This window comes from Silurus aristotelis (assembly GCF_946808225.1).
Source record: "Silurus aristotelis genome assembly, chromosome: 26".
Lineage (NCBI taxonomy): Eukaryota > Metazoa > Chordata > Actinopteri > Siluriformes > Siluridae > Silurus > Silurus aristotelis.
Window position 1 is genome coordinate 8,325,542 of NC_139599.1, and position 18,889 is coordinate 8,344,430.

At 38.3% G+C, this 18,889-nt stretch overlaps 2 protein-coding genes across 3 annotated transcripts in view; one reads left to right on the forward strand and one right to left on the reverse strand.

Annotated features, from left to right (window-relative positions):
* Positions 1–1,139: 1,139 nt before the first annotated feature.
* On the reverse strand, positions 1,140–9,108 carry dpagt1 (dolichyl-phosphate (UDP-N-acetylglucosamine) N-acetylglucosaminephosphotransferase 1 (GlcNAc-1-P transferase)). The gene is made up of 9 exons (XM_083531952.1): positions 8,483–9,108; positions 7,404–7,524; positions 5,543–5,756; positions 5,225–5,371; positions 4,340–4,424; positions 4,015–4,203; positions 2,530–2,617; positions 2,109–2,264; positions 1,140–1,976 (listed from the first exon to the last, which is right to left on the reverse strand). The coding sequence occupies exons 1-9, from the start codon at positions 8,635–8,637 to the stop codon at positions 1,911–1,913; spliced, it is 1,221 nt and encodes a 406-aa protein (XP_083388078.1). The 5' UTR covers positions 8,638–9,108; the 3' UTR covers positions 1,140–1,910.
* Positions 9,109–11,656: 2,548 nt separating this feature from the next.
* The window catches only part of c2cd2l (c2cd2 like), a 46,186-nt gene continuing 38,953 nt past the window's right edge, over positions 11,657–18,889 (forward strand). The window contains exons 1-2 of one of the 2 annotated variants that reach the window (XM_083531853.1): positions 11,657–12,056; positions 14,747–15,164. In XM_083531853.1, coding sequence (XP_083387979.1) covers positions 14,814–15,164 — 351 coding nt within the window. In that variant the 5' untranslated portion in view covers positions 11,657–12,056; positions 14,747–14,813. The remainder of the gene's footprint in view (positions 12,057–14,746; positions 15,165–18,889) is intronic. The other variant, XM_083531852.1, reaches the window with a different exon arrangement.

Consider the following 18,889-nt stretch of genomic DNA (forward strand, 5'->3'; position numbering starts at 1 on the left):
ATGCTGTAAACAAAAGCTAACTTTAATCAGCCATAACTGTTGATGTTCTGAAAGCAAGACAATTAAAGTGTTTGTTGTTTCTGGTTGCATTTTCCTGGTTGAAAGCTGGACATCATACATGCCATACAAAATTATGAGGAATAAATAAACAGCAGAATCCCTTCTAGTCTTCAAATAATTTGGCAACAAAAATACATTTTGAAAAGAATTGAAAAAATAAATATCACAGGCATGCTGATATCCAGTACAACAGTATGAATGCAAGAGATGTTGATTTTTATACAACAGTTCAATAAACAAGAAATTGGTGAAATATTTTGGTAAATTTTGCTGTTAGTGAGAACTATTTACTAGGGAATCCACAGCAGGATAAAGTTGTGTGTACTGCAATTCATTCTGTATTAGTGTAATAAGTTCAACGTAGGGAACTGTTGTGATAATTGTGTATAGCAAAATGAAATGCACCAAAATCTCAGAACAGTTGAAATGCTGTTTGTCCGATCAAATTTAGTGAACTGGAACTAACTGTTGTATAAAAAGGGGGACTAAAACTATGGATGCCCACCCAACCAAGGTACTGCAGTTCATAAAATATTAAAACGAGCAGATTAACATTCACGCATTACCCACCTTGCAGCTGGACCTACTGTCAGGTTTGCTGTTATAATATAAATTACCAAACCGATTTGTGAACATGATATGGATTATTAATGAGATTCAACATGTAAAATGGGCAAAAAATAACATTGAATGCAGTCAGTAATTACAGTTACATTGTGTACAATTACAACATTAAGCAGACAAGCTTTATCAATGAATAAATCAACGCTGGTTGCAAACTTAAAATATAACCAGCCTAAAACTAGGAGGCATTAGAGCACACCTTCTTTTGATAAATAAAGACAATAAAAAAGGGAAAATAAATTCAAGTATTGTATATTACAGATGCATGCCATGTTTTGATGAATGTGAATTAACATGTAGAAATAGGCATGTAACTATAGCAGAAAATACATATGAAGTGAAATTGTATGTGTATTTCACAAAATGGCACCATGTAAAAAAAAGAATAGCATTTAAAAATTCTAAAACACATTCTGTCTAGAAATAATTTGCAAAAATGAAATGCGCATACAAGCTTTTTGTTTTAAAAATCTTTAATTGTAAATCAAACCCCCTGTTCGGCGATTATATAAATCATTTCTGACATATATCACCCTGTATCAAACCTATGCAAGTCCATCGAAGGTTCAGTGTTATTTCAGACAAAGAAAAATAAAGATATGCATATCATTATGCATACAATAGCTCAGTTTTAATACATTCCACACCAGAAACAGGGAACAATATCTTTACTTAGCCACCAAACCCTACCTAGCTTTCTGCTCCTCTGCATTTTATTTACTACACAGGAGCACAAAGAAAAAGAAAAAAAAACACCACCATAATATAATGACTCTGTCTCAGGAAGTACCTGGTATTTCAGGTGAACTGAATGAATTGGTATATTGTTGTAAAGTAAATCGCAGCGATATAAATGTAAAAATTAAGTACTTATGTTTCAGTGCCTTACACTCATCACTCTTTTTCTTTACTCTGATTAATAATGTTTCTACTGAGTACATTCTTACAGTGTCCTTTCCCTGAAAACCAGGCTTTTAGTTCACTAAAGCATTCAGAAAGAATTTATTCCATTTTATATAATATACAGGATCCAAATAAATCTGTCCGAAACCATCAATCTGAAATGGATCAGTGAACCTGCAGTGAACGCAGAAGTTGAATGGTATAGTATGGTATTGTAAACTAGCCCCTTTGTAAGTGGTAAATAAAAGCAGACATTTAAACTGTCATGTTTTCCATTTTTAAAAAAAATCCTTCATGCTCCTATGTATTCTCTCGACTTGCAGCTAGACATCGTAGAAGAGCCGAACCAAATGATACCGAATTCCAAAAGCAATCACGCTCCCAAAAACCTGTAAAAACACAATAATATGGTTACCTTGTGAGACACAACAAATAACCCGTATCAAAACAAAGTACCACAAACAATGGAGAGTGAAATTGACTGATGTCAGAGTTGCAACTTTTACTACTTGCATCCTCACCTGGATTAAAAGCATTAGGGCTGTGAGGTTTCTCTCATGTGTGGGCCCAACAATCTTCAGCACTAGGTTTATCAGAGTCATGTTATTACACTCGATGAACTCATCATCTCCCTCCTGACCCCTGCGCGCATCCAAGAGCCATAATGCTTCTGCCACCTGCAGGACAAGAAAAGAACTGCATCCTCATTTTGAACTCGCTTTTATTCATGAGTTAACAAATTGAGAAAGGCCAAGGAGGAGATTTATGCATGTGGTGAGAGAGGGCATGCAGATAGTTGGTTTGTAACAGGCAAATGTAGAGGACAGGGGGGTATGGAGACGGATGATCCGTTGTGGCGACCCTTAATAGGAGCAGCCGCAAGAAGAAGAAGAAACAAATTGTGTGGGATTCATTTACAGATAATTGTGTACAGTACTATACCTTCATTATGAGCTGTCCTAATTTGCCAAGATCCTTCTGCTTAAACTTCGAGTAGCTCATCCCCAGTTTTCCACTCTCTGGCTGCAATCTGCACCAAATTCACAACATGCACTCACATTACTGATCGGTTCAACTAATAAAGATAAGATAAGATAAGATAAGATTTACCTTATTTATTTTATTTTTATTATTAATAATGAAATAGATTAAATTAAATGTAAGGAAGCAAGACTGTCCTGCATGCTGCAATTAAAGTAATAGACTAACAAAAAGTGTATAACAAGGAATGAAAGTGTATTTCATCCAAAATCTGTCCTATAAACACATGCCACAAAGTCATCTAGTTCTAAGTAATGATATTCAGACTTACACAAAATGTAAATCTTTAAACATCTACATAATATGGAAAAGATTTTGTGGACACCTGAACACACGAATCATATGAGCGTTTTGAACATCACATTCCACATTTAGTACCAATTTGTCATCATCATAACATTAATTCTTCTGGGAAGATGTTGTAAATTTTAGGATGTGTTTTTAGAGGTTTGTGTTTACTAATCCATTGGGGTGTTAGTAAGGTCAGGTACTGTTGTAGGGTGTTACAGTCAGTGTTCCAAATCATCCTAAAAGTGTTCAATAGGGCTGAGGTCAGAACTCTATAGCAGGCCGTTCAAGATCTTCCACTTCAACACATGTAAACCATATCTTTGTGCACAGGGACACTGCCATGCTGAAACAGGTTTACATCTTATAGTGTAAGTGATGGGGAAATTGAATGGAAGCATATCCGAAGACATCCTGTACAATTGTGTGCCTGGAACTTTGTGGTAACAGTTTGGAAAAACCACATATGGAGAGAAAAGACAGGTTTCCCAAATAAGTTTTTCATATAGTGTATATACAGTACCAACTTAATATACACTATTCAGATGAATGTGTAAAAAGAGTGATGAATGCTGCAATCTTGGATGCTATTCTTCCTCAGCACAACTTGTATATACATACACATACACACATACACACATACACACTATATATATTTTATATATATATATATATATATATATATATATATATATATATATATATATATATATATATATATATATATATATATATATATATAAAAAACATACATACACAACTCATATTATACTGGAAAACAGATGATAATAATTGGCACCCTGCTTATTTTACATAATTTACACAATTATTCATTCAGAACTAAGAAAATTAGCTCGCCAATTGAATTACAGCCCAAAAGTAAATAATTTCAGCATGTATTTATGAAACAAAGATAAAATATCCTTGCATTATGCGTAAACCTTGAATCATCCAATCCAAAACTAAAGACAAAAACCGTATCTTTATTAAAAGAGTATTTTTGAGGTAAATGGAAATTAAAATTTATTTCCCAAATTTTGTGTCTATTCTTAAAAAATTAAGGTTTGTAGTAACAACGGATAAAAAGCACTGCAGTACCTGGGCAGGCGATGTCTGGGACACGGAACTACATGGAAGAGCTGCGGCAAAGAGTATATAAAGTTTACGACTTGAGGGATGAAGAAAAGCAGCATGGTTTTGCTAAAATGACCGAGGATCCCAACCACAGCGAAGGTCATCCCGGCAAAATAACAGAACGTGTCTCCTACAAACACGGACGACGGATACCTAGTGGGAAACAAAAGCCCAACAAGGTCAAATGTAGGGGTGAACAATAAACTTCCTGTAACCGTTCATTACCAAAATAAAACGCTTGCTCATACTCATACAATCTATTTCAATAAATGAGAAATGAGAAACTAACCAGTTGTGATAGAAAAGTGCCAGTGTGGTGAAAAAGAATGGGATCATGAAGTACAGAGAGAAAACATGGTCTTCTCTGTAGTCTCCTGTGATATAAAATGAATGTTAGTTAATTCGTGTAAAACACCCTACATGGACAAAGGTATTTGGACACCTGACTTTTCCAGCCATGTAGTGTTTCCCCAAAACTGTCATCACAAAGTTGAAAGCACAAAGTTAATATTTAGATTGTATATTTAGCTTGCATTACAATGCACCAGTGCACAAAGCCAGCTCATTGAAGATATCAACTACATATAATCTATAATCTATGCTTCACCCTATTTGTCTACCCAACATTAGTACTCGATCACCCTTGTGGCTGAATATGCACAAATCTCCACAAACACACTTCAAAATCTAGTGGAACATCTTCCCAGAAGAGTGGAGGTTATTATAAAAGCAACTAAATGGGGACTAAATGTGGAAAGGGATTTAAAAAAAAATCTTAAGGTCTGGTGTCCACTAACTTTTGTCCATATAGTCTAGGGTTAAATACATATAAGCCACAAATGACAAGCAGAACTCATCCTGCTGAAGTTTTACGATGAAACAATAAGCAGATTAAAACTAGTTGTTTTCAGAAGTAGAGATTGCACATGTAGAGATGGGGTACAATGTGAGCGCTCTTATACTCTTAATCTATCTATCTTCAAAAGTGTACGTCTATTCCTTTTTAAGGATGTTTGATTTACTCTTACATTCATTATTATCCCATAAAGGCTTCACTCAAGTTACAAACCAAAATAGAATTACATGTACATTTTCAATTTATTTGTTATTTATGGGCTAATTTATGTAGTTAACCAATCAGCCAATCATGTAACAGCAACACAATAGGACTCACCATTGAGCTCCACTACATTGAAGATGATGATGGAGCCAGAGATTAAAAGGGCCTGCCCAGACTCAATGCCATTGATCCCAGCCAGAATGTTGATGGCATTTGTGCAGAACACAGCCAGCATTCCCATATATACATAATACAGGATACCTAGAAGAAGAATGCAAATCCTTACAATTTCCACTAAGAAATATACTGGTTCAAAAAAAGCATTCAACAAATCTTGATGCACTTTATATTCTACAGTATAAACAAACAAGACTCATCGCAGTAGTTCTGGTTGTTGCCGAGTTTATAGAAGATATAGAAGTGTCAGCTAACCCAGGTCGAGGTGCATCCCCAGCAGGACTCGGAACGGTTTGGGAACCACGATGACGGTGTTGCCGAAGTTGGTGAAGTAAACCATTAGGAGAGGCAGCGAGGCCATAGTGGGCAACAGAAGCTTATGTCTCCATCGCAGGTTGAGCACGTCATCAGCAAAGCCCAGAAAAATCATGCAGCAGATGGCTAACAGTGCACCTATCAGCTCGACAAACTATTAGGAAATAATACAAAAATACAAACTGTAGTTAATACCAGTGATGCTTTTGATACCATCAGGGGGGGAATAAAATGGATAGACAATATAGTTTGCTCTTAAAATACCAGCAGCTTGGAAACTAGTTCTGGCTGCAGGGCAAATCACAGGTTCATATTAATACTCTGGCTTCAAAATGCTTTAATTTCTATTAGAACTCTTTCAGGAGAGTTTGTAAAGTGGATGCTCTACATAAAACATGGATATTAAAGCATGATAAAGTTTTCTGCAAAGAGTTGTTGATTTAGATTATAACAGTTGGAGTCTCAAAGGTCCACATTGAAAACTGAGCAGAGTGAAAGGCTGCTCATATTTTTTTTTTAATTTCTCTGTAACCCAAAAAAGCTACTTAGACTTAAAAACACTTGTTAACTTTATCGTATTTACTTCAGGAGAGGGAAAAAAAAAAAGAAAGGCTGGTGATTGATCATTGCAGCTATAACAATCTTTATAACAGGAACTTGTTTTGTGGATATTCTACTACACTAAATGTAGCCACTGATAAACCCAAATAAAAAGCCTGTGTGCGTCATTATTCAATACATTAAATACAATTAGTACTGGATAGCTGGATGAGCACTAAAAAGTTTTAGAGATGCTGTTATTGCAAAGTGATCGATAGTAATACCGGTAATAGCAATTCTGCATTGAGACGACTCACATAATTTGGTAAATGTCCTGATCCAGAAAAATTTACATTTATCTTATTCATACAACTGAGCAACAGCAGGGTTATGTGCCTTGTTCAGAGGCCCCGGAGTGGCAGCTTGGTGTGGTTGGGATTTGAACTTGCGACCTTCAATACAGAAATGCGATCAAATAAGGAAATGTAAAAGTTTGTAATTGCTCTCAGATTGAGAGTCTTCAAATTCATCAAGTTTCTTTTACTAAAGGCTTTATTATCTGTTATATCCGAGTGACATGATATTATCTGTGCGTTAATAACGAGTTAACATCAACGATGTGAAATATTAAAAAAAAAATCTAATAAAAAAATATACGAGGTGGTCTCTTTTAACGAGAAAGTACTTTATTTATTTACGTTTACACACTGTCGGCTTCGAAATAGTCTCCCAGTGTTCCTGTCTGGATTATGTCTTTTAATTCTTCTTTTCAAATCATGTCAAGCACCTTCTGCGATCAGCTGGATCTTCATCTTTGGGAAGACGGCGAAGTGCACAGGAACCAAATCTGGCATGTAGATGTGGAATTGGAAGTGAGATCACGTTGTTTTCAGTGAGAAACTCACGTGTAAGAGCTCGGTGACGGAGGGGGGGCATGTGGTCAGAATAGCAGCAGTTGCACAGCTCCAGATGTACACAAGTCCTTTGGCACACTGACTTATGAAGGTCAGTGCGCCCTTTGATTGCTTTGTGCTTTGTGCTGCCATCTGTTGGCATGTTACAAAACAAGTCCCAAAACTTTTTTGTAGTGACCCTAGCCTAACACACAAACTGCACAAAACCTAGAAAGGGATTTCAATTAAATTCATTTTAATCAAACGCATGGCCTTGAAGCTTAGAATTCTGAAAATAACTTTTTTTCAATTATTATTATTAAAACCTACAGATTTGTCTCCGTCTTGGTTTTTTTTTCATCTCTCACCTCATTATGAGGAAAACCCTGACACTGCTCTCCCACAAAGCAGCCAAGGAAAGGCACAGGAATGAAGAGGAAGAGGATGATGAGGAAAACCGTGCCACTGATCACACCTTGAGATTCGGGCCTGAAAGCATAGAAAACTATATTGTAAACGGGTTTACAAGTATGCACTACATTTATCAAGGAAAAATCAGTGATACTCCTTTGTGACATCCATTTGCACATATTGAATTTTATTGATTGTTGAATGAATTTTACTGGATGCTTAATTATATAGTTTTTTTTTTTTTTTTTTTGAGAACACGTATTCATACACAATTTTGATACAGGTGCAATAAATAACTTTACTGGTATTAGAATGTAGATTTAGATCCCTAATGCTCAAAAAAAAAAAAAAAAAATTACATTGGCAAGGGATGCACAGAGTTGATATTTCAAAGCTCTAGGGTTTCCAGTTCAATTCTGGTGTTTCTCAAATTCATGTATCTCCGCTGTGGGTTTCCTTCTGATTCTCTGGTTTCCTCTGATCTTCAGAAACATGGCTAGAGTTGGACTTGTGACTAACATGTAAACAAATGTGTAGAGGTGTATAAGGTCCCCTGTGATGGCCTGGCGTTTCTATCCAGGATGTTTCCACCTCATTCCTGGTGTTCCTAGGACTGGCACTTGTGTTAGGAAAATAGATTTCTTAATGTTTCTGTTGAACTATGTGTTATGTAACTTTGTAACCAGTGTGTTTCTGGATGCCCTCGCATGCCTTTTGACCGAGTTATGAAACAGTATGTATGTGCAAGTAAGGTGACGCATTTTACGCTGTCGGATGATGGAGAATGCTTGAATAAGCCAAGCAGTATTTTTTCTACAAAGCATGAAGATTAGAAAACAGAGCTGTAACCAAAGCTTGAGGCTTCTTCTGTCTACTCGTGTTCTGAGAGAACATAGGTGGCCTCTTTCTGCAGACCCTTTCCTCTTGCTTCAATCCATTTTGAGGCTTGTTTTACAGAGTTTTCCACCACAATCTGGACACATCATGATCATGCTCAAGATAAAAACAACACTGAAGGAAACAAATCTTGACTCACACTTCATTCTTTGTGGTTTTGTTTAGGTCCTTGCCACACAATCTGGCAGATATGAAATGCTCCTTGAAGGTTGGGATGAGCTTGAGGGTTGCCAAGCAGCCCAGAAAAGACATGCAGCAGTTGATGATGAGAGGAAGCGTAGGGACTGGAGACATTTCGGAGACTCCTGTTTACAGGACGGACAGATGGGAACGTCTGGACCTTGTCCACTGTTACTGCTATATAATTAGATCTGTCTGCCACCGCACAGATCCACACTCACAATACTCATTCTGTCCGCTATCTTATTACTTTAGATCGTATGTGTTCCCTGGACTCTTTCTCCATGTTGTTTCACAACTTCTCAATACCCGGCACACCACATTCACGCGCGCGCGGAATGAATGACAGTTACAGCTAATTTATCTAGCTAGCACAACCGTAGCCCTGCTATTCCAGCTCAAGCATTCTTTTATTTATTTAAATTGCCATTTGTTTTATAACTGTGGCCATTTAAAACTATTTCAACCCAGAGAAACGGAGAAACCTGACACAAGGATCAATGTTTCCAGCCGGAGCCGCGGCACAATCCGAAACGTCCACGTCTACTTCCGTCAACATGAATGCGGCCCAAAAGCGATGCCTCAATCCCAATGCCCTAACGCCCTACATGCAACCTACGTAGGGCATGTCCTAATACATTTTACTTCCTAAATAGTGCACTAACTAGACAAAACAGCGCAATTTATTTTAGACCTCCTTATTAAATGCGACTGGAAATATATTCAAAGTGCCTACATATTATAATGTATAAAGGGAATTGGTAAACATATATAAAATATATTTTTCAACATAAAAATATATATCTTACATCTATCATATATATGAATATATCTCACAACCGGAAGTCAAAGATCTAGGTGGCCAAAGGTGCCTTCAATTAACTTAAGTGTTCGAGAAGGTTCATAAATATTTTAACTGTTTAGACGATTTCAGCTCTCATGAAGATTGTTGTTCTAACATAATAATATAATGATTAAAAGTAAATAAATTATATATATATATATATATATATATATATATATATATATATATATATATATATATATATATATATATATATATATATATATATATATAAATGAATAATTGTTGATAAATAATTAAATAATAAGAATAAATGGATGATCCGCTGTCGCCACAATAAACTCTAATAAACTCATTTCTAATCCTGTCCATCGTCATCACTCCCAACATCCTCAGCTCTGCTACCTCCAGTTCCACCTCCTTGTCTGATAGATAGATAGATAGATAGATAGATAGATAGATAGATAGATAGATAGATAGATAGATAGATAGATAGATAGATAGATAGATAGATAGATAGATAGATAGATACATACATACATACATACATACATACATACATACATACATACATAACTACATACATACATACATACATACAGATTTCCTAGTTTTTATATTTTAATTAGGGCTGTTAATAATGCATTAATGCAAATTCATTTTAATAACACAAATTTTATTAACGCGTGATTAATGCAGCGAGCATTTCTGTTTGACCATTTTTATTAATATAAATAAATAAATGCAATAGAGGCAAAAGTAAAACGTAAAAGTAAAGTAAAAAAAAAAAGTTAAAAGAAAAAATCGAACATGCGGATCACAAACCTGAATTTCATACCGAATTGGTTGAGGACCGGGTTACCAATGACCAAAAGAGGAGAAGGAGAGGCGGAAGACATCTACAGAGACAGCAGAAAAAGGAGAAGTGTAGGAGAGTGGAGGTTTGGGTTGGTATTTATATGTTGGTACTAAGACTGGTAAAGGTAGCTGATATAATGGTGAGGAGAAATGTAGATATGTTATTTGTTCAGGAGACCAAGTGGAAAGGGAGTAAGGCCAGGAACATTGGAGGTTTTAAACTGTTCCATCATGATGTTTAATGGTCAGATTGGTGAAGGTAATAGAGGTGATGAGGAGGTGATGGGTAGGTATGGTCAAAAGGAGAGGAATGTGGAAGGGCAGATGGTGGTAGATTTTGCTAAAAGAATGGAAAAGGCAGTGGTAAATACTTGTTTTAAGAAGAAGGAGCATATAGGTGACAAAAGTGGAGGAAGGTGCACACAGCTGGACTACGTTCTATGCAGGAGATGCAACCTGAAAGAGATTGAAGACTGTAAGGTGTTGGCAGGGGACAGTGTAGCTAGACAGCATCGAATGGTGGTCTTTAGGATGGCTTTGGAGTTATAGAAGAAGAGGAGAGTGAGGACTGGAAGAATAATATTGTGGAAACTGAAGGAGGAAGACTTGTGTGAGATTCATGAAAGAGGTCAGACAGACGCTCGGTTTTGATGAAAGCGGTGCTGGATGATTGGGAAACTACTGCAGAAGTGATAAGGGAGACAGCTAGAAAGGTACTTGGTGTGACATAGAAAGGAAGACAAAGAGACGTGGATAGGATTAGTAAGGACGAAGTGAGAGCAGCGATTAAGAGGATGAAGAGTACAAAATCGGTTGGACCAGATGACATACCAGTAGAAGCATGGAGATGCTGAGATTGTCATTGGGAGTGACGAGGATGGACAGAATTAGAAATTAGTTAATTAGAGGGATAGCACATGTAGGGTGTTTTGGAGACAAAGTGAGATGGTTTGGACATGTGCAGAGGAGGGACATGGGGTATATCGGTAGAAGAATGCTGAGGATAGAGCCACCATGAAGGAGGAAAAGAGGTAGGCCAAGGAGGAGGTTTATGGATGTGGTGAGGGAAGACACGCTGGTAATTGATTTGAAAGAAGCAGGTGTAGAGGACTGAGGGGTATGGAGACGGATGATCCACTGTGTCGACCCCTAACGGGAGCAGCCGAAAGAAGAAGAAGAAAAATAAGACGTGTGTGTGTATATACACACTGAACAAAACCTTTGCTAAAACCTTTTCTGATTGGATAATAAGACATGGTAACCAAAGATGTGTGAGCCCAGACACAGACATCCGGTATACCTTAAGTACTTGCATCATAAAGATCCTATAGACATAGACTCCATAGGAATATGTTTTAGAAGAAATAGTGTGAGGCCCATTTTAATACTAACAGTAAGGTATTTTTATTTAGATTTTAAGAAGACTTCCGCCCTTTCCAATATGGCGGACGCCTTGCCGCTTTAACCACTGTGTAGTCAACGGACGAGCTGTGAATGGTTGAGCTCATGGGGGCGGAGCTTTAGCAAAGCGGAGCAGAGCGCAGAGCAACGCACCACAGCGCACCACAGCGAGCCTTCAGCAGCTTTCCGCGGCACTTTCCTCCTCATCATCTGCGCTCATCTTCGCCTTTACCAGCGTCAAGATAAGCGGCTAGCCGCAGGAAGCTAGCTGTCAGTGACGATCATCATCGCCTCGGTTTAGTCTCACAGCAAAGCGTCCAGTTTGAGCGCCGGAAGAAAGAAGACGGAAAAGAAAGAAAAAGAAACACGGTAATGGTCGTTATTTCTTTTGCCAGTCATTGTGTTTGCCCTTAAAAGCCGAATAAGCTATCCACGGCTAACCCATACACAGTGCTCGGTAAAGGGACCGGTGCAGGAATTGCAGATACATTTCTTGTTTTTTTTCAGTATATTGTGTGTGTGTGTGTGTGTGTGTGTGTGTGTGTGTGTGTGTGTGTGTGTGTGTGTGTGTATCTATAAGGCATAGGTGTTGTGATGCCAGGCTGCGTTGCCATGCTGCACGAGACACAGCGCAGTTGGCAGTGTTGCAATGCCAATGATCATGGTAGTGCCATTTAAGATAACGTGACACACACACACACACACACACACACACACACACACTACTACAGTCAGGCGTCTCTAAACGACTCGAAAGAAGAAGAAAGCAGATTGTACCAAATATTAATAATGTAAGAATGTAACTTGTCTGCATGCTCTTCTTCCACAAAGAGTTCAGAATTCAGGTTCATTCGTTTTGTTTTACAGAATTTTAACTTATTAAAGAAGTCGCTCGATGTGTGATGCACTTAAGACCATCAGAACTCACAATACAGTGTCAGAAATAAACTACCCTTAAATGTGTACACAAGCTGATATGACTTGTTATAACACACTGTGTAGGTAAATGCTGGTGAAAAGCTGAGCTTCACATCATTAAAGCTTTCCAGGATGGTATGATAACCAAAACTCTTCAGGGAAGGCTTTCTTCAATTTTTTGTAGTGTGACTTTAGGGATTAGTGATCATTTCTTTACAAGAGCATTAGTGAGGTTCTGTTGTTCCTTCAGTTCCTCCAGGGTTTTGTGCAGGCCAATCTTATGTTTTTAATGGACTTCGTTTTTGTGGACAGAGGCTGCTGCATGCTGGGACAAGATTTGGTGTGTTAGACTTCCTAATGAAGGGAAATCATACATCAGGAATATACAAATGCTTTTTCTGATGTTTTGTGAGTCCAAAGTTGTGGTACAGTTTTAGGGAAAAAACGACCATGTCAGGTGTAAATTATAAAGTTTTGGCAAGTGTATGTCAAAGTTCAGGATATACAATGAGCATTGCATACTTCTCAACAAGAACTGTGGCAAACATGCTAGGGTTTTGTCTTGCCACATAGTAAACTACATTCTTCCATCACTGTTTCCATATTGAGTTTAGTGTCTGGATAGAAAACCCCCCCCCAGCACAAAATCTCTTCAAACTCAGGTGTCGGTATTGTAAAAATCCCACAGTTATGGAACATGCCAGATTGGATTGACTTGAATTGACAAGCCGGTTTTCCAATGTAAATCCTTTCTAGTTGAGTACGAAGTACAATGAATTTTAATATCTGATTATTCATGTGAATTAATCGGCTTAAATACGGCTTATGAAAGAGAACAGCTGGAACAATATGTTACTCTTCTGAATTCTCCTCTCACACCAATTTAATGGTTATTCATTGTTTGAGTTTTTACTGTGTCTTTATAACTCTACTAAATCACATGGACATTCCTCAGCGTTCAGTTTGAAAGTGAAACTCAAACATGCTGGAGACATTCATTCTTACTGCAACGCTTGAAATCCAAGCCGACTAATTATTGCAGTCTGACTACTAATCAAAGCTTCTTCATTTATCTCATTATAAATGATACCTATAAGGTCAAGTGACTCATTAAGGCAGATAAGTACAACTGCTGAGGTACGGCCTTGAATTCCCAGCAAACACAACATAGGTTTCAGATTCAGATGTTTGTGGATCGTTCACTAGTTCAGATCAGATTTGTCAAATCTTCCTACTGCTGACTGCCAGTCGAACCCTTTGCACAGCGCAACATCGACAATCAGAGTATTGTTTACAGAATATTCCAGAATATTTACAGAATTTTCCAGACAATGTTAGATCTTTAAATCCCTGCCCCCAATATGCTCCTGTGTTGGTCACGGATTATGGAAAAGGGAAACTAAAATCTGCCACAGAATTGGTTGGATTTATTCACAAGTTAAAAAATATTTCTTTTAATTGCCATAATGAGCTGTATATTAACTAATTGGGAGAAAACCAGTATGTGAAATCAGACATTGACCCTCCATATAACCAACCCATAACACCTCTGCGAATATTCGACTGTGAGATTGGTAGAATCAGGCTCCACCTGTCGAAGCATCAAATCTTCAACTAATCGGGGTCACCCTTAGACTTGATCCTATTTGTGTTTGTGGCTTTTTTTCTCTCTCTTTTCATCTGTCCTAAGCACTATTGACTCCTTTTTGGATTTTTAATTTGACAAAACATTTTCCGTTCACTCATCTGACGAAGCTGTGGACATACAAATAAAATCGATACGTTTAAATGAGATATTTTCAGGTGCCATTACGTTATTTTATCACACGTGGCATTAAGTCGTAAAGCAACGTGACACGAGGAAATTGAACGACACGTTGAAGATTTCAATGTTTATTTAACGTTCATGCAAGGTGTAGCGAGTGTCAGGGCTTTGTAATAGGTAGTATGATTTCCAACATGAGAAGTCTTCACTCTGTAAGTGCTCTGCACTCTGGTGCTGCTTCAGGTTACCTTAATTGGATAAAAAGTACAATGCGGCAGTCATTGATTGATTAATTAATCAGAAAGTTGTATTCCTATTGCAATTGTCTGAAACAGTGTGTTAACGTGCGTCTTATTCCTTATAGTGTCCTTAATAAGTGCTTTATTACCTGCATGTTGTATTATTTGCATGTTACCTTTTTTGGTTTTGCATGCGTTATTTTACACACTCGATCACCCCCTCTCTCTTCTCCACAGGCTCCCACTTTGATGAATCAGATTTTTCAGCCCATGTCGAAAATGGGACCGAAGTGATCAGGGGGAGATGATGGACTTGAAGAACGTAAGCTGGCCGATCCTGGTGGCGCTTTTCTGCGTCTCCCTCCTGGTTGTGCTCACATGGCTCGTTCAGTTCTCACAAGTTCTGCTGAGGTCCAGGAAAGGCCTCAAAGCTATGCGGAGCAGAGAGACGCCATGGCAGCTGCCCCTGCGCCTCACCCACCACACTTTGACCGGAGGAGTGTGGGGTTTGCTGCTCAGGTACCGACTGGGCCGAGGTGACTCTGAGGCCGGAGTTAAGGGCCTCCTGTCGTCACTTTTCACGTTCCGGTCGTTCAGAGAGCACTGGCAGCGTGCGTGGGTGAGAGCGCTGAATGAGCAAGCCTGCCGGCAAGGGGTGAGTTAGATCCTCTATTGAGGTTCCTCGTGATGTGTGCTGTCCAATGCCGGTGTGTTTTGATGTGTCCTCTTGCAGATATTTTCACACAGGAGCATGTATTTATAGACCCTCGAGCCTTTCAGTGAGTGTGTAGGTGCACAGTGTGTGTGAGGCGGAGTTGCTCGTTCCGGTGTGTGGGAGTGTGACTGTCAGGAATGAACGGCAGGTTTATGTGTAATCCTCTCTCGCAGCCCCTCCCCAACCCCGTTATAGAGTCTGCATTGCATCATGTCCCATCTGATCTTATTTACCAAGTATAATATACACATATGGGTAACTAATATAGGACACTTAACATGACAACATGTTATATAAAGTGTCGGGCTACCACAAGCCACCAGAACCGCTTCTCTGCACTTCGCCAAGTCTAAAGAGGTGTACTGGATGGATGGCAAGCAAAAGTCTCTGAATTTATTGGTTTAGGTAGTATTAAGCGCTAACTAGCATATCTGTTTGAAATCATACCCAAGCCAGACTTTTGTTAACGTAGCATACAATTTAGACTATTTTCATTCTCATCCAGCCGTTCACTAATCCCCTCGTAATCTGGTTGTGGGCACAGTCATCTGGCAGAGATGAACCACTTTTCTATCAGGACAGAAATGTTTTATTATAGGATAAAGGTGATTCATCAGAGGATCTTTGTATTGATTTCGCAGTTATACTTCCTCTCTATGGTGCACGTGTCAAACAATTACGGCCCCTGGCCTCGTTTCGCTCTGCCTTGTTTCATTCAAACGCTGAAGAAATAATATTTAAATATCCTGTAGAATCCTGTAGAACATTACTACTCGACATTTTAACACTACGTAGAAGCAAAACCAACGTGCAGGCGGTCAACATCAACACTTGCCTGTTGCAATAAATGCAAGTGTGATCTGTTCAGTTACGTTGGTAAGTGCGAATTCTTTTCGCCAGACAGTCGTAGGAACAGAGATGAAGCAAATTTGCTTTCAAAATCAGTTCCGACACAATTTACCATCATCCAATTTCATTATATTAATAACATTGGAATAGAATTCACTATATGGACAAATGCCTGTAGACACATGTCCATGTGCTTTTTGAACATCCGGTTCCACCTCCAGTCCCCATTTGCCCTTATAATAACTTCCACTCTTCTGGGAAGATGTTCCACTAGTTTTTGAAGTGTGGTAGCTAGATTTGTGATTATTCAGCCACAAGGGTGTTAGTAAGGTTATGTACCGATGTAGGGTGAGGAGGCCTGGGGTGTAGTCAGCGTTCCAGTTCATCCCAAAGGTGTTCAGTACGGTTGAGGTCAGAACTCTATAGCAGGGCACTCAATTTCTTTCACTACTAAAGCCTATCTTCATGGAGCTGGCTTTGTGCGCAGGGGAATTGTCAGGCTGGAACAGGTTTGTGTCTCTTAGTTCAAATGAAGAGAAGATTTCATGCTGCTATACCCAAGGCGTCCTGTACAATTGTGTAACTTTGTGGTAACAGTTTGGGGAATAACCACATCTGTCTGGAATAGTCAGGTGACCCAATACTTTTGTCCATATAGTGCATCTTTATAGCTGTTCCACTGATAAGGATTAAAACAAAATTCTAGGAAAAGGAAATATTATAAAAACTATACTATCTGATATGCTTTAGTTAGGATACCTCATTACCCCCCCCCCCCCCATCCCCACCCAGTTCACGAGTTCTGCTGGTTGTTTCTGATTTCTCCTTAAATGATGGTTTCCATTAGACTTTATTCTTTTTCTCAGCAGTATTCTGTTAGAATGCTATAACGCTAAGCACTTCTGCTATTGGTGTTTTTGGTCATACTATATTTTTTTCAAAAGAACATTTCAGTTAATAAAGATTCATAATTCCAATTTTTCTGGTAAGTTTACTTCATATTTTAACATGAATTTACCAAAGGAAATGGGCATTGGAAAATATATATATCCTGCTTGAATCTGCGTGAGGTAAAACTTTCTATCAAATTATGTGGGAAAACAGTTTTTGAACCTTCACTGTAGGAAACACTCTCTCGTGCTGCTGAAATTATAAACAGTGATCGCAAGCAAGCGGTTTGGAGCAGTATTGTTATCTTAGCATAGGTGTACACCTTATAGAAGTGTCCAGCAATGTTTGTCATGAAATCCGATCATGGGGGAAAAAATTTAATCCTTAGGAGCTTGAGCACTCTAAAGTCTCACATTACTTATCTTTCCTTTACAGCCAATTCACCTCAAGGTTTGACATGATGTGCATTCTGAGATGTTTTTCTGTTCACCACAGTTGTAAAGAGTGTTTATTTGAGCTGTATTTCTGTCATCGGCACAGTTTTTTTTCTTTTGGTTTTCACACCATCCTGCGTTGACTCCAAAGATTGCTGTTTGTGAAAAATTCCTGGGGATCAGCACTTTCTGAAATACTAAAATCAGCCTGTCTGGCACCAGCAATGTCAAAGCCATTGAGATTGAGCCATTTTTTTAAAACCCATTTTTATGCATAAACTAAAGCTTGAGGTGTATCTCCACGAGTTTATGCACACATATGCACATATGTACAAACGACACACATATGCACATATATACATTGTGTGCCCACACTGACATTTGAACATGTTTCATGGTCACGCTCATGTTTTACTCATTTGGCTGAATTAGTTTCACAATGCAGTCACACTGCTGGTGCCTCACAGATGTTCACACCATGTGTGTTTCATTTTAACATCACAGCCACAGTAGGCAGACTGTGAATTGTGACTCCTTTATCCAAGTTTTCCCCTGCAGCTCCAGATCATACAGAAGACATCTCTTCACAGCTCCAGATCAGACACCTGCTTTTCTTTTTGCAGTTCATAACCTTGCACAGAATGCATTTCTTACTGATCCCAGTCCAGTGCAAAAGGACCACTCGTCCCATTGACTGGTCAATAGTGTATGAGGTAGTTGGTGTGTACAAAGGTCCCCTTTCCTATATTTAACTCTATCTGGCTTTGATCTGCACAGGTATCAAAGCTCAGTGCTATAGACTTCTCTGTGGGCACATAATGACAGAATAAGTGATGTTCTCTTCTCTCACCCCTGGACCTTCTCTGCCTTGTCGGCATCTCGTTGTGCTTCATCTGTGTTAGTTATACTATTCCCAGACATTACTTTTCATTGCTGCTGGTTGATTATATTACAATCCATCCATGTTACTATGCTTATAGTTCTTATATGAGATTAGTTGTGTGCAAATGTTTGAATGAGTCAGACCGTCTAAATGTCAAACTTCTAAACGCCAAATCGTCAAGCGACGGTTGAATTAGCGTTTTCCAAGATTGCGTAAAAAATCAAGATTTGTAGTCTGATTTATCTTAAGTTTGTAATTTTGCGTACCAGTGTAGATTTATTCATTGCTAGAGACTCTGGACCAAAATTTCTGTTTGATTTTAAACTATAGTCATATGTTCATCCTCATGTGTGTGTGTTGCTAAATGCCAAATACCTGCAAGTTAGCAGGAGCGTGCACAGCACAGCCGATGTGCATTTGGTAATGCTTATAACTAGAGTTGGGAATTTACAGGACATTTTGGGAATTTATTGGAATTAAAAAGCAATTTGGGGAAGTTTATATAAACTGCACTGATTTAATTGTCAGTATAATTTTGTTGCACAATAGCTTACACACAGCACAATTAAGTTTTAAACAAATTGATGTAATAGTAGCAGTCTCAAGTA